This window comes from Balaenoptera acutorostrata, chromosome 9 (genome assembly GCF_949987535.1).
Source record: "Balaenoptera acutorostrata chromosome 9, mBalAcu1.1, whole genome shotgun sequence".
NCBI lineage: Eukaryota > Metazoa > Chordata > Mammalia > Artiodactyla > Balaenopteridae > Balaenoptera > Balaenoptera acutorostrata.
The window spans coordinates 49,686,222-49,701,849 of NC_080072.1; the positions used below are offsets into that span (position 1 = coordinate 49,686,222).

General features: G+C 37.2%; 2 protein-coding genes across 4 annotated transcripts in view; one reads left to right on the top strand and one right to left on the bottom strand.

The window, feature by feature from the left end:
• The window catches only part of LOC103015172 (synaptotagmin-9), a 247,377-nt gene that overhangs the window by 202,622 nt on the left and 29,127 nt on the right, over nt 1-15,628 (bottom strand). The gene's annotated exons all lie outside the window — the stretch shown is intronic.
• On the top strand, nt 168-1,309 carry LOC130708803 (PC4 and SFRS1-interacting protein-like). Its single transcript, XM_057552226.1, is given in 1 exon segment — nt 168-1,309. A coding segment is annotated over 1 exon segment (1,002 nt). The 3' UTR covers nt 1,170-1,309.

Below are 15,628 nucleotides of genomic sequence, written 5' to 3' on the forward strand. Positions count from 1 at the left end.
AGCCTCAGCGCCCGCGGCCCCGGAAGGCGCGTCGGGACACCCCGAGGCATCCTCCCCCTCCCGCCGCCGCGGGAGCATCGGCTGCCGTCCGCCCTCCCGCATCCCCTCGCGGTCCGCACCGCCACACCTCCTCCCTGTGCTGGGACCCCCGGCCTCGCCCCCGAAACATGACTCGCGATTTCAAACCTGGGGACCTCATCTTCGCCAAGATGAAAGGTTATCCTCATTGGCCAGCTTGAGTAGATGAAGTTCCTGATGGAGCTGTAAAACCACCCACAAACAAACTACCCATTTTCTTTTTTGGAACTCATGAGACTGCTTTTTTAGGCCCAAAGGACGTATTTCCTTACTCAGAAAATAAGGAAAAGTACGGCAAACCAAATAAACGAAAAGGCTTTAATGAAGGTTTATGGGAGATAGATAACAATCCGAAAGTGAAATTTTCAAGTCAACAGGCATCAACTAAACAATCAAATGCGTCATCTGATGTTGAAGTTGAAGAAAAAGAAACTAGTGTTTCAAAGGAAGATACTGACCATGAAGAAAAAGCCAGCAACGAGGATGTGACTAAAGCAGTTGACATAACCACTTCAAAAGCTGCCAGAAGAGGGAGAAAGAGAAAGGCAGAAAAACAAGTAGAAACCGAGGAGGCAGGAGTAGTGACTACAGCAACAGCATCTGTTAATCTAAAAGTGAGTCCTAAAAGAGGACGACCTGCAGCTACAGAAGTCAAGATTCCAAAACCAAGAGGCAGACCCAAAATGGTAAAACAGCCCTGTCCTTCGGAGAGTGACATGGTAACTGAAGAAGACAAAAGTAAGAAAAAAGGGCGAGAGGAAAAACAACCTAAAAAGCAGCTTAAAAAGGATGAAGAGGGCCAGAAGGAAGAAGATAAGCCAAGAAAAGAGCCAGATAAAAAAGAGGGGAAAAAAGAAGTTGAATCAAAAAGGAAAAATTTAGCTAAAACAGGGCTTACATCAACCTCTGATTCTGAAGAGGAAGGAGATGATCAAGAAGGTGAAAAGAAGAGAAAAGGTAGAAGAAACTTTCAGACTGCTCATAGAAGGAATATGCTGAAAGGCCAACATGAGAAAGAAGCAGCAGATAGAAAACGCAAGCAAGAGGAACAAATGGAAACTGAGCACCAAACAACATGTAATCTACAGTAATAAAAAATATATCTCATTTTGGGCTCAAAGCATTAATCCAGTTACTGAAAAGAGAATACAAGTGGAGCAAACAAGAGATGAAGATCTTGAGACAGACTCATTGGACTGAATTTCCCCCTCCCCCCCCCTTGATGGAAGAATGTTCCAGATTCTAAATTGAGGACTTCATTAATGGCTGTGTTATGATTGTTAAAAAACATTTCCTATAAGATACACACTACATATTAAGGTCGGCCATCATTCCTGTTAAAAGATTTTTACCAAGCTTAAAATGAAGCTTTGTGTTTGAAAGTTATAATAAGCTCAGATGAAGATGGTGGTTGTACATTATTTCATTTAGAAAATATAAAAATTCATTTTGTTTTGAAGCTAGGTGTTAAACTGGAGTAGCTACTATACCCCCGGAGAATGGGGCAGTTGTGCCCTTCCCTTGACATTCCTTTGTTGTTCAGTTCTTTAGAAGATTAATCATTGTTTTTTAATCCTGAGAGATTAAACAGTAGACTTGTTAAGAAAACAAAAATGAAACTGTAACCAAAATTTTAAAATAAAGTTTTTTAAAAGAAGACTCCAAACAGCAACAGTAGAGAAGGCAAGGTTCTCACACTTAAAGGGGTAGAAGAAATTGAGGCTGGATCACTAGTGGTAGATCAGGCAGGAGCCTACAGACAGAGCAGAGATTAGCAGGAAGCCAAGGCAAGGAGAACAGGGACAGCATCCGAGGAGAGAAACAGCAAAAGCAGCAAGTATGGATTAGAGGGATGACAAAAGCAGCAGGCTCAGCTGAAAGACAGCAAAGCCAAAGGAAGTGTCTCATTTTATGTGGGATATTATTCTCCTCCATATCCTCCACGGGAGACTCACAGGAAAATACAAGAAGTAGAATGACAGGGGCCCTTCCTACCCCTTGGCAGGTAAAGGCTGCTGATACAGCAAGCCTACATATAAAATATGGTAAAGGAGATCCACCTAGGCCCACGAGTTGGTGATATTCAGGGAGATATTTGGGTTAATAATAAATGAAACAGAAATAAGAAGTCTTGAAACTATCGGAGAGGATGAGACATTACTATTATAAAAATGGAAGAGAATTACTAAGCAAGGGGAAGACTGATGGAGTTAGGTTTTTAACAAATGCACATTAACTCCGTAGCTTCACTAAATACCAATCCTAGACAGGTACATAGTCCCTTCTCAACCCTTCTGCCAAAGTACTTCGGATGAAGTACCCCACAGAGCCTGGGGTTCCTCCTGGGTTTTCCCAGGGCCCTAACAGTCACATACTGATTCCCACTGTTGTGACTCTGGGAGTCTGTGTCAAAATGCCTTTGGACAACCTTGCAGAATTAAGTCTAAGGAGCATCTCTGCCATTTGCCATGCTATCATGAGGCTTTCTTCTACTGTAAACATAGGGACTGGTACATGTCACTTGGAAGGCAGGGCACATCAGAGCTTAAACAACTCCACTTTCATAAATAACGTATAAAAAATGTACAAGGAAACGGGATGAAAGCATAAGGTTTTTGATCATCTTTATAACTTACATACTACCTTGGGAATGTCTGCATGTTTCCTGCTTTATAATTTGTTAGAAACTAGAAGGGAGCCCCTTTCTCATTGCCCCAAAATGAGAAAGAAGTTACAATTAGGTGTCATCACTATTAATCAAGTTAGGTATAAAATAAGGGTGCAGGTTATCTCAAGGTGAAGAATGTTATGAGTGAGGAGTTTGACCCCTTTCTAAGACAGGGAGTCACTCAATTACTTCTCACATCTTTGAACAGTTAAGGATTGAGACCACAACATCAGTGAACTGAGAAGTCAATGTGGATAATTACATTCAGTTATTACTGAATGTTATCTTGAGAAGAAGTAAGTGAACTCTGCTGAAAACCCATTCTGACTAGTGTTTGTCACAGAGTTCTGAAGCTTCCACTTATGAACTTCGGGTCTAGGGATAGCTTGTGCTATAGACTGAGTGTCTGTGTCCCCACCAAAATTCATATGTTAAATCCTAACAACACCCAATGTGATGGTATTAGGAGGTGGAGTCCTCACAAAAGGGATTGGTTCCCTTATTAAAGAGACCCAGGAGAATTCCCTCATCCCTTCACTCACATGAGAACACAGAGAGAAGGCACCTTCTATGAGGAAGTGGGCCATCCCCACACACCGAATCTGCCTGCACCTTGATCTTGAACTCCAAGCCTCCAGAACTGTGAGAAATAAATTTCTGTTGTTTGCAAGCCACCCAATCTATGGTAATTTGTTGATAGCAGCCCAAACGGACTAAGACAACTAGGTCCCTTGAGGAGGTAGTAACATAATCCAATGGCTTGAGTAAACTCATATACTATGGTGTCTTCTTGTTTCTTAATGTTCAAACTCCATAGTCAGATGAGGGGGAGGGTGTGGAAATGATGGTAAAGGGGAAAAACTATGAGAAGTGGGAGGAGAGAACAAAAGATTTACCCATACTAAAGTATTCTGTGGTAGATGTCTGCCTTCTAAGACAAAGTTGGATGTAGAGCAGAGACAAAAAGCAGTAGAGAAGCTAGGAAACATAGAGGATTAATCTAGAAGGCCACCCAAAATATAAAACTGATAAAACAGAGGGCAGGAAATTCTCATAAAGATAAAATAACATTTCCCAGAGTGAAAGGACATAAGGTTTTTGATTACAGTAAATGTCTCAGGAAATGCTGGGCAAGGTGAATGAAAAAGGGCATACACCCAGACACATTGCTGTGAAATTTCAAAATCTGAAGGCTAGAGAGAGCACTATGGAGACATCTAGATGCAGGCTGCCTTCGGACTTCTTTTAAGCAATTCTATAATGCAAGAAGACCATAAAACAGTACCGTTAAAATTCCAACAGAAATGATTTTCATTATAGAATGTATGCTCAGCCAAATCATCCATAAAAATGAGGGCAAAATAAAAGCATTTTTAGAAATGCAAGGACTGGTTATTTATATCCTATGCCTGTCTTCTGAAAAGTTTACTTGACGATGTACTCCAGCTAAATGAAAAAAAAAAAAAAATGGAATTGAAGAAAGAGAAAGTAGGGAAATGAATAAAAGTGTACCTAATTTTTAAGTGCCAGTAGTATGGGGTCCCAGGACATCAGCTCTGTGTAGGTTAGAGAATATTTCTAGATGGAAGCAGAACTCCTAGGAAGAATACCATCAAGAAGAAAGTGGGCTCCCAATATCAAATGTATGATTGAGAGACTGGGTATATTTAATAATTTAGAAATATGCTTCTCTTTGTTTACAAAATATCCTAAGTATTTTATAATAGAAAATATTATAAAATAGTCTAAGAAACACAAAATGCCATAAAAGAAAGTAACAGTCAAATATCAAACCAATTAAAATATGACCAGATTTTGAACAATTGACAGCATACAACTAAAGACTCTGGATACAGAAACTGAATGCTTCAGGAGGCACAAGATTAACAATATAAAACTGTGCCTCCTTTCCCGAGGGTCCAATCACACTTAATGGTTCAGTAGTTACTAATTTTTACAAAATCACAATATTGTAATAGCAATAACAATAGCTTCACCTTTGAGTGCTTAACAAGTGCCAATGCTGTGATAAGCATCACTTACGTGCTAATTCATAAAACCCTATGATTATCACAATTTAACAGATGAGGAAACCTAGGTACAGAAAGGTAAAGCAAGTTGCTGAAGGCTATTCTTAATCACCGTACTCTTAACAGTAGAAGCTAATAATACTCTTAGCTAATGTGGTGGTACCAGTTAATTGAAAAAGTCACTTAACAGAAAAAACCACCCCCCCACCCTTATACCTGAAATATCTTATTTTAACGTAAACATTTTATTCTAACCTAAAATATTAATTTACCAATCCTTTGGTACAGAGTGAAGTTATTTTCTTTGAATATGAGTTCTTTGATTATAGTTTTGTGTTGTCTTTCTTACATCAAAAACACCCATAATGCAGTTTGCGCTCAACTCGAGTTTGTTTAAAGTAGAATAAAAAGTTAAAGATATTTGTGAAGCAATCTGAGAATCCTTTTAGATTTTTATCATTGTTTTCAACCTTTCATAAATGCTCCTCCACTCCTAATTCAGCACCATTTAAAAAAATAAGGCCTTTACTGAGTCTTAGAAGCATTCGATTCTGTTTTCACAGGAACAAGTCTCTTTTAGTATTTATATTTCATCAGTATACATAATATTTAATTAAATTATATAATCGCAATAATAAGTACAACCAGAATAAACAAGTTTTGGAACAAAAATAACTGCTTCTTTGTAAGCATTCAGCTTAATTTATGGGAGCAGGAATAAAAGGGAATAGCAGTGAATAGCCGGCTATCTGTGAGCACCCAGCCTGTAACAATATTTACTGAAATGTTTTCTAGAAGAAATTGAAAGCTCTGTTAATTACAGCTAGTTAGATAACTGGAAGTTGGTTAAGAAAGCTTCAACTGTACCATAAAACACAATTTGTTGATATGTAATGTTTAGAATTAATATATAGACAAAACATAGATGACTTTATAAGTATAATACAGGATGTTATAATAGCATAAAAGCCAACCAATATCCTCATTTTACAAAGTAGAAGATCCAGAGATAATGTCCAAGGTTGATACAAAAGGAAATTTAAAAAATATTTTTAGAGTCTAAAATGTAACAAACAAAAGAACTCAAAATAACATAATGAATAAAGACTGGAGACAGGAAAATTCCTCATCTTGTTTACAAATATTGTGAAGTTCGTAAATAAAAAAAACTGAAGTGCAAGTGTATTACAGTATGGAGGTAATTACCAGAAACCTAAAACTAAAAAAGATTAAATGAAAATGGTTGCCTCTGAGAGTGGACCCACAGGTAAGAAAACTTTTCTCTTTTTTTCAGTATTGTGTGATTTTTTTAAACATTGTGTATATATTACTTGGATACTTAAAATTAAAAATAAAATGTGGAGATGTTAAATGAAATATAAATAAAGAAAACATACTTTAAATTAGGAAGCTGAAACATCCCCAACTCTGACTAATGAGGATCATTAGGGCCCAGAAGGGGCTCTGTCTCAACTGAAACAGACGCCAAAAAACACCGAAAGCACTGGGAGGGCTTCTGCATTCCGAAACTTTCCACAGCACCGCCTATGAGCTACCCTGGGATGGAGGACCCAGATGGCTGCCCAGGAGCCCCCGGGTCTGTGCCTGCGCACAGCGCCCCGGGAGGTGCGCACGGGAGCAAGTGTTAATTAGGCACTGCCTGTCAACCGGCACGTGAAGCTCGCTCAGGGTGCCTAGCCTGCCATCTGCCTACCTGCCTCCCTCTGTGAACTCACACTCCAATACCTACCCGGCCAAAGGGTATTTTATACAAGCCCGTCATCATGGCTCCATTTTTTTGCTCTGAACCTGAACCATGGAATCAGCTGCACATACACTAAGAGAGTTTCTCTATATGGCGACTCGGCTTGAAAAGAAAAAATAGAAAGATGGCATCAATGCTGTGAAACAGGTTTGGGGTCTCCCTCCAGCCAAGAGGTTGCTTGGTTTCACTTTACTCTTTGTATATTATGCAAAAAGTTGCTTTTTCATTTTATAAATGTGTATTTTTACGACAGTATTAGGAAAGACGCTTTCTTACTCAAATTAAGAGTCAGTGGACACCATAAAAATTTTAACTTGAGGAAGTATTTGAGAGACTGTAGAAGATCTCTCATGGCTGAAATAGCAGTTGAGTTGCTGGATTACACAACCAATATCCACAGCAGGAAAGAACAATTAGCAGCTTAAAGCAATTTTGTGTTTATATTCGTTAGGTAAGCAAAGTTCTGTTTAAGAAGGTCCCTGTGCTATAATTACAAGGGTCAGTACAGAAAATATTGATAGAGCCCAGGTCCCTACAGTGGGAAATTCAAACACACCTTGAATGCTCTTGGAAAGGAAATGCTCTTGGAGCACAGAATGAAATGCACAATTTGCTTGTAAGCATAACAGCCAGAATATAGGAAGAAAGAATATGATTGTGCATTGGAGGCATATTATTTACAACCTGACTATCCAAAAATTCTGTCAAAAATACAACTTTCCACAGCACTGTCGGCTTTAATAAGAATTTACAGAAGTGTGGCTCAAATCCTAGTATCTTCAAGTGTGGCAGATAGCCTCAAACTTCCAGTTCCAAGAACTTACAAACTGCAAATAAATTCTATATCTGGCTTTAGGCAAATGAATAAAAAAATCTATTCTAGTGGCCACAGCCAGGCTGCTATCAGATTTTAATTGCAAGCTGGGGTAGACAAAAATGGAAAAGTAAGAAACAATAATATCATAATTGTATTTGAAAGGACTTCTTGAATGGAGAGTGTCAAAGTATCAAAAACAGTTTTGCTGAAATCAGTAGGATGCAACACAAGAGAGGTAACTTTACATGTCAGAATGTCTACTGATGCAAAACACAGAGCTGGCAAAGAACATGAGTCATAAATAGTTTCCCAGACATGACAGGGGAAACCTGTTCTGTTGGATCTGACCTTATCTGTTTAGGAATTCCTCTTCACTCTGATGCCCAGGGGCAGGACACATTTGTCAGGCATGTTCCCGCTATGCTCTAGTTTAGAAGAGCTGCATTTTATGCTAATATGAAAATGTGCCTGAATATTCTATCTGTGCTCCTGTGTAAAAGCAGGGATGCATCCAGTCACATGTCTGCAAGCTCAGAAAACTTGCCCCTATTCAGTAGAGGGCTAGAGCCAGCTCACAGCAGCTCAAAAGAGCCAATTGTTAAATTTTGAGGAATTTTGATAGCTTGGTATTAAACATAGCCATTACTTAAAAATTAAATTATATAAACTTACAATTATATAAATGATATTGAAAACAAAGGTAATAAACATTCAAAAGTCACCATTTCCTACTCATTTGACTACATTTTACAATTATCTGTGCTCTCAAGGTGATTTATGTATATCGTATCTGTATGGTGCAAATAACTATTATATAATGTTGTGGTTCTGCACATCTCTTCCCAGCTCTGCATTCAGTGACATCATGTTGGTAGATTGAAAGGGGCTATGGTGGGAAAATTTACATCACAGATATTTCAAACACCACAAATCAGGGCTTGATTTATTATTTTGTTGAACTCGTCTTAAGAAAGTCGTGGAGAAATTGTCAATAACACAGATTAAAAGTGTCATGTCTGTAGCCATTACATTGTGAATAGCACAAAAGATTGAAGATAAATTCTTCCAGTATTCTAAAAACTATTACTCAACTCAACAAAGAAGCTGCTCACATTATTGATGAATGGGTGCAGTTATGACGTGTTGCTGTTGCTTTACTTTTACCTTACTTGTTCACATAAATGAAACTATCAACCACCATGTATGTTGGAGCTATGCTAATTTGTCAATTGCAACCAAAGTTTGCTATGGATACAGAAGTCTGACAGAAATCAAGACAAACATTCTATAAGAATCAATTGTAATGTAATCAATAAACTGTAGTGTATATTTTATTATGAATTGTATGGTACACATCCTTTATATCAGTAAAATTTATAATAAACTTGTATGTGTATATTTATGCATACATTTTTAACTCTGGAGAACTGGTTGTCATACAGGTAGCAGTACACTGCTGCCCTCAATTCAGGCAGCATGGAGACTAACTTTCTCAAGAAACTGTACTGAATTAAGTTTCTTCCAATATGTCTCATTGCTCTTTATATAAGATCTGGACCTGATGCAAAATTACCATTTTGTGCACAAAAGATTTGCCTCATGAGTCCTGCTTTTACAGCATAAGTGGCTGTCACCAGATGGCAACAGAGTTGGGCTTGACCCTGAGCAATTAGATATAGAGGAAGATCAGAAATTTCTGGGCCACAATCATATAAAAAATTAAACTGCATAAAAAACAACTAAATAATTCCTATATTCCTCTAACTGGGTAATGCTCTTCACAGCAGATGATCTTATCTTTAAAGCAATAGTTCTGAAATTTATGTGTGCTTGATAATTGCCAGGGAAGCTTGTTAAAAGTATAGATTCCTAGGCTGTGCCTCCAGAGATCCTGATTCTGGGTGAGGCTCAGGAATTTACATTTTATTTATTTTTTTTTTTTTTTTTTTTTGATGGTTGCAAGGCAAGTTTATTCAAAGAACATGAATGTATATATAGGTTTAGTACGGAACGAATAGCAGACAATAAATCAGTAAACCTTGTTTTCCACATAATTCTGTCGCCACTATCTATGCGCCAGCATGCTTTATGGGCCATTCTCTGGAGATACAGACTTCCCCCTTAGGGCAGCACGTCCTTCTTCTGGGGAACAACCAGGGGCTCTTAGATCCAGAGCAGGCACCTGGAACGAAACTGGCCGCAAGCCATTTTCCTTTTTTACGCTCAATACCGCAGCGTCAGGAGTGCATACCAAGAAAGAGACAAGCAGTTCTCCAGAAAGCAGAAAGCTGAATAAGCTTACAGCTTGGGGGCCACCACATTTCCCCCTTTTTTATTATTTTCTAAAGCTTGATAATGTAGTTTTAAGCCATGAACATCCTGACGCAAGACAGCGAGGCGCCCCATTACAAATCTGACAACACAAGGTAATAAACCGATCACCAATAAAAGTAGTACACCAATTGATATCAGGCCCGAGAGCCCTCCATGAATCCATTGTATCGGATTTAGCCCTTGTAGTTGATCTAATAATCCTTGAATCAAATTCTGGGGTCCATCTTTGTCCAGGTGGGCCTCTTGAATAGCTTGTATTTCGGCATTTAACTTTTTTTTTTTTTTTTTTTTTTTTTTTTTTTTTTTTTTAATGTCTGAAACATTTATATTAACATATTTCCATACATATTTCCATACAACTACAAATATAAGATTTTTAGAAATTTCATGTAATGTCTGAAACATTTATATTAACATATTTCCATACATATTTCCATACAACTACAAATATAAGATTTTTAGAAATTTCATGTAATGTCTGAAACATTTATATTAACATATTTCCATACATATTTCCATACAACTACAAATATAAGATTTTTAGAAATTTCATGTAATGTCTGAAACATTTATATTAACATATTTCCATACATATTTCCATACAAATACAAATATAAGATTTTTAGAAATTTCATGTAATGTCTGAAACATTTATATTAACATATTTCCATACATATTTCCATACAAATACAAATATAAGATTTTTAGAAATTTCATGTAATGTCTGAAACATTTATATTAACATATTTCCATACATATTTCCATACACATATAAGATTTTTAGAAATTTCATGTACTGTCTGAAACATTTATATTAACATATTTCCATAAAAATAACCCAATGAAAGTTTAGTATTAGTTGTTTTGTTTGTTTTTTTATACTGCAGGTTCTTATTAGTCATCAGTTTTATACACATCAGTGTATACATGTCAATCCCAATCGCCCAAATCAGCACACCACCATCCCCACCTCATCGCAGTTTTCCCCCCTTGGTGTCCATATGTCCATTCTCTACATCTGTGTCTCAACTTCTGCCCTGCAAACTGGCTCATCTGTACCATTTTTCTAGGTTCCACATACATGCATTAATATACGATATTTGTGTTTCTCTTTCTGACTTACTTCACTCTGTATGACAGTCTCTAGATCCATCCACTTCTCAACAAATGACTCAATTTCGTTCCTTTTTATGGCTGAGTAATATTCCATTGTATATATGTACCACAACTTCTTTATCCATTCGTCTGTTGATGGGCATTTAGGTTGCTTCCATGACCTGACTATTGTAAATAGTGCTGCAATGAACATTCGGGTGCACGTGTCTTTTTGAATTACGGTTTTCTCTGGGTATATGCCCAGTAGTGGGATTGCTGGGTCATATGGTAATTCTATTTTTAGTTTTTTAAGGAACCTCCATATTGTTCTCCATAGTGGCTGTATCAATTTACATTCCCACCAACAGTGCAAGAGGGTTCCCTTTTCTCCACACCCTCTCCAGCATTTGTTGTTTGTAGATTTTCTGATGATGCCCATTCTAACAGGAGTGAGGTGATACCTCATTGTAGTTTTGATTTGCATTTCTCTAATAATTAGTGATGTTGAGCATCTTTTCATGTGCTTCGTGGCTGTCTGTATGTCTTCTTTGGAGAAATGTCTATTTAGGTCTTCTGCCCATTTTTGGATTGGGGTGTTTGTTTCTTTGATATTGAGCTGAATGAGCTGTTTATATATTTTGGAGATTAATCCTTTGTCCGTTGATTCATTTGCAAATATTTTCTCCCATTCTGAGGGTTGTCTTTTCGTCTTGTTTATGGTTTCCTTTTCTGTGCAAAAGCTTTGAAGTTTCATTAGGTCCCACTTGTTTATTTTTGTTTTTATTTCCATTACTCTAGGAGGTGGATCGAAAAAGATCTTGCTGTGATTTATGTCAAAGAGTGTTCTTCCTATGTTTTCCTCTAAGAGTTTTATAGTGGCCAGTCTTATATTTAGGTCTCTAATCCATTTTGAGTTTATTTTTGTATATGGTGTTAGGGAGTATTCTAATTTCATTCTTTTACATGTGGCTGTCCAGTTTTCCCAGCACCACTTATTGAAGAGACTGTCTTTTCTCCATTGTATATCTTTGCCTCCTTTGTCATAGATTAGTTGACCATAGGTGCGTGGGTTAATCTCTGGGCTTTCTATCTTGTTCCATTGATCTATGTTTCTGTTTTTGTGCCAGTACCATATTGTCTTGATTACTGTAGCTTTGTAGTATAGTCTGAAGTCAGGGAGTCTGATTCCTCCAGCTCCATTTTTTTGCCTCAAGACTGCTTTGGCTATTCGGGGTCTTTTGTGTCTCCATACAAATTTTAAGATGATTTGTTCTAGCTCCGTAAAAAATGCCATTGGTAATTTGATAGGGATTGCATTGAATCTGTAGATTGCTTTGGGTAGTATACTCATTTTCACAATGTTGATTCTTCCAATCCAAGAACATGGTATATCTCTCCATCTGTTGGTATCATCTTTAATTTCTTTCATCAGTGTCTTATAGTTTTCTGCATACAGGTCTTTTGTCTCCCTAGGTAGGTTTATTCCTAGGTATTTTATTCTTTTTGTTGCAATGGTAAATGGGAGTGTTTCCATAATTTCTCTTTCAGATTTTTCATCATTAGTGTATAGGAATGCAAGAGATTTCTGTGCATTAATTTTGTAACCTGCAACTTTACCATATTCATTAATCAGCTCTAGCAGTTTTCTGGTGGCAGTTTTAGGATTCTCTATGTATAGTATCATGTCATCCGCAAACAGTGACAGTTTTACTTCTTCTTTTCCAATTTGTATTCCTTTTATTTCTTTTTCTTCTCTGATTGCCGTGGCTAGGACTTCCAGAACTATGTTGAATAATAGTGGTGAGAGTGGACATCCTTGTCTCGTTCCTGATCTTAGAGGAAATGCTTTCAGTTTTTCACCATTGAGAATGATGTTTGCTGTGGGTTTGTCATATATGGCCTTTATTATGTTGAGGTAGGTTCCCTCTATGCCCACTTTCTGGAGAGTTTTTATCAGAAATGGGTGTTGAATTTTGTCAAAAGCTTTTTCTGCATCTATTGAGATGATCATATGGTTTTTCTTCTTCAATTTGTTAATATGGTGTATCACATTGATTGATTTGCGTATATTGAAGAATCCTTGCATCCCTGGGATAAATCCCACTTGATCGTGGTGTATGATCCTTTTAATGTGTTGTTGGATTCTGTTTGCTAGTATTTTGTTGAGGATTTTTGCATCTATATTCATCAGTGATATTGGTCTGTAATTTTCTTTTTTTGTAGTGTCTTTGTCTGGTTTTGGTATCAGGGTGATGGTGGCCTCATAGAATGAGTTTGGGAGAGTTCCTTCCTCTGCAATTTTTTGGAAGAGTTTGAGAAGGATGGGTGTTAGCTCTTCTCTAAATGTTTGATAGAATTCACCTGTGAAGCCATCTGGTCCTGGACTTTTGTTTGTTGGAAGATTTTTAATCACAGTTTCAATTTCATTACTTGTGATTGGTCTGTTGATATTTTCTGTTTCTTCCTGGTTCAGTCTTGGAAGGTTATACCTTTCTAAGAATTTGTCCATTTCTTCCAGGTTGTCCAATTTATTGGCATAAAGTTGCTTGTAGTAGTCTCTTAGGATGTTTTGTATTTCTGCGGTGTCTGTTGTAACTTCTCCTTTTTCATTTCTGATTTTATTGATTTGAGTCCTCTCCCTCTTTTTCTTGATGAGTCTGGCTAATGGCTTATCAATTTTGTTTATCTTCTCAAAGAACCAACTTTTAGTTTTATTGATCTTTGCTATTGTTTTCTTTGTTTCTATTTCATTTATTTCTGCTCTGATCTTTATGATTTCTTTCCTTCTGCTAACTTTGGATTTTGTTTGTTCTTCTTTCTCTAGTTTCTTTAGGTGTAATGTTAGATTGTTTACTTGAGATTTTTCTTGTTTCTTTAGGTAGGCTTGTATAGCTATAAACTTCCCTCTTAGAACCGCTTTTGCTGCATCCCATAGGTTTTGGGTCGTCGTGTTTTCATTGTCATTTGTCTCTAGGTATTTTTTTATTTCCTGTTTGATTTCTTCAGTGATCTCTTGGTTATTTAATAACGTATTGTTTAGCCTCCATGTGTTTGTCTTTTTTACGTTTTTTTCCCTGTAATTCATTTCTAATCTCATAGCGTTGTGGTCAGAAAAGATGCTTGATATGATTTCAATTTTCTTAAATTTACTGAGGCTTGATTTGTGACCCAAGATGTGATCTATCCTGGAGAATGTTCCGTGCGCACTTGAGAAGAACGTGTAATCTGCCGTTTTTGGATGGAATGTCCTATATATATCAATTAAATCTATCTGGTCTATTGTGTCATTTAAAGCTTCTGTTTCCTTATTTATTTTCATTTTGGATGATCTGTCCATTGGTGTAAGTGAGGTGTTAAAGTCCCCCACTATTATTGTGTTACTGTCGATTTCCTCTTTTATAGCTGTTAGCAGTTGCCTTATGTATTGAGGTGCTCCTATGTTGGGTGCATATATATTTATAATTGTTATATCTTCTTCTTGGATTGATCCCTGGATCATTATGTAGTGTCCTTCCTTGTCTCTTGTAACATTCTTTATTTTAAAGTCTATTTTATCTGATATGAGTATAGCTACTCCAGCTTTCTTTTGATTTCCATTTGCATGGAATATCTTTTTCCATCCCCTCACTTTCAGTCTGTATGTGTCCCTAGGTCTGAAGTGGGTCTCTTGTAGACAGCATATATATGGGTCTTGTTTTTGTATCCATTCAGCCAGTCTATGTCTTTTGGTTGGGGCATTTAATCCATTCACGTTTAAGGTAATTATCGATATGTATGTTCCTATGACCATTTTCTTAATTGTCTTGGGTTTGTTTTTGTAGGTCCTTTTCTTCTCTTGTGTTTCCCACTTAGAGAAGTTCCTTTAGCATTTGTTGTAGAGCTGGTTTGGTGGTGCTGAATTCTCTTAGCTTTTGCTTGTCTGTAAAGCTTTTGATTTCTCCATCAAATCTAAATGAGATCCTTGCTGGGTAGAGTAATCTTGGTTGTAGGTTCTTCCCTTTCATCACTTTAAGTATTTCATGCCACTCCCTTCTGGCTTGCAGAGTTTCTGCTGAGAAATCAGCTGTTAACCTTATGGGAGTTCCCTTGTATGTTATTTGTCGTTTTTCCCTTGCTGCTTTCAGTAATTTTTCTTTGTCTTTAATTTTTGCCACTTTGATTACTATGTGTCTCGGCGTGTTTCTCCTTGGGTTTATTCTGTATGGGACTCTCTGCGCTTCCTGGACTTGGGTGGCTATTTCCTTTCCCATGTTAGGGAAGTTTTCGACTATAATCTCTTCAAATATTTTCTCTGGTCCTTTCTCTCTCTCTTCTCCTTCTGGGACCCCTATAATGCGAATGTTGTTGCGTTTAATGTTGTCCCAGAGGTCTCTTAGGCTGTCTTCATTTCTTTTTATTCTTTTTTCTTTAGTCTGTTCCGCAGCAGTGAATTCCACCATTCTGTCTTCCAGGTCACTTATCCGTTCTTCTGCCTCAGTTATTCTGCTATTGATTCCTTCTAGTGTAGTTTTCATTTCAGTTATTGTATTGGTCATCTCTGTTTGTTTGTTCTTTAATTCTTCTAGGTCTTTGTTAATCATTTCTTGCATCTTCTCAATCTTTGCCTCCATTCTTATTCCGAGGTCCTGGATCATCTTCACTATCATTATTCTGAATTCTTTTTCTGGAAGGTTGCCTATCTCCACTTCATTTAGTTGTTTTTCTGGGGTTTTTTCTTGTTCCTTCATCTGGTACATAGCCCTCTGCCTTTTCATCTTCTCTTTCTTTCTGTAACTGTGGTTTTTGGTCCACAGGCTGCAGGATTGTAGTTTTTCTTGCTTCTGTTGTCTGCCCTCTGGTGG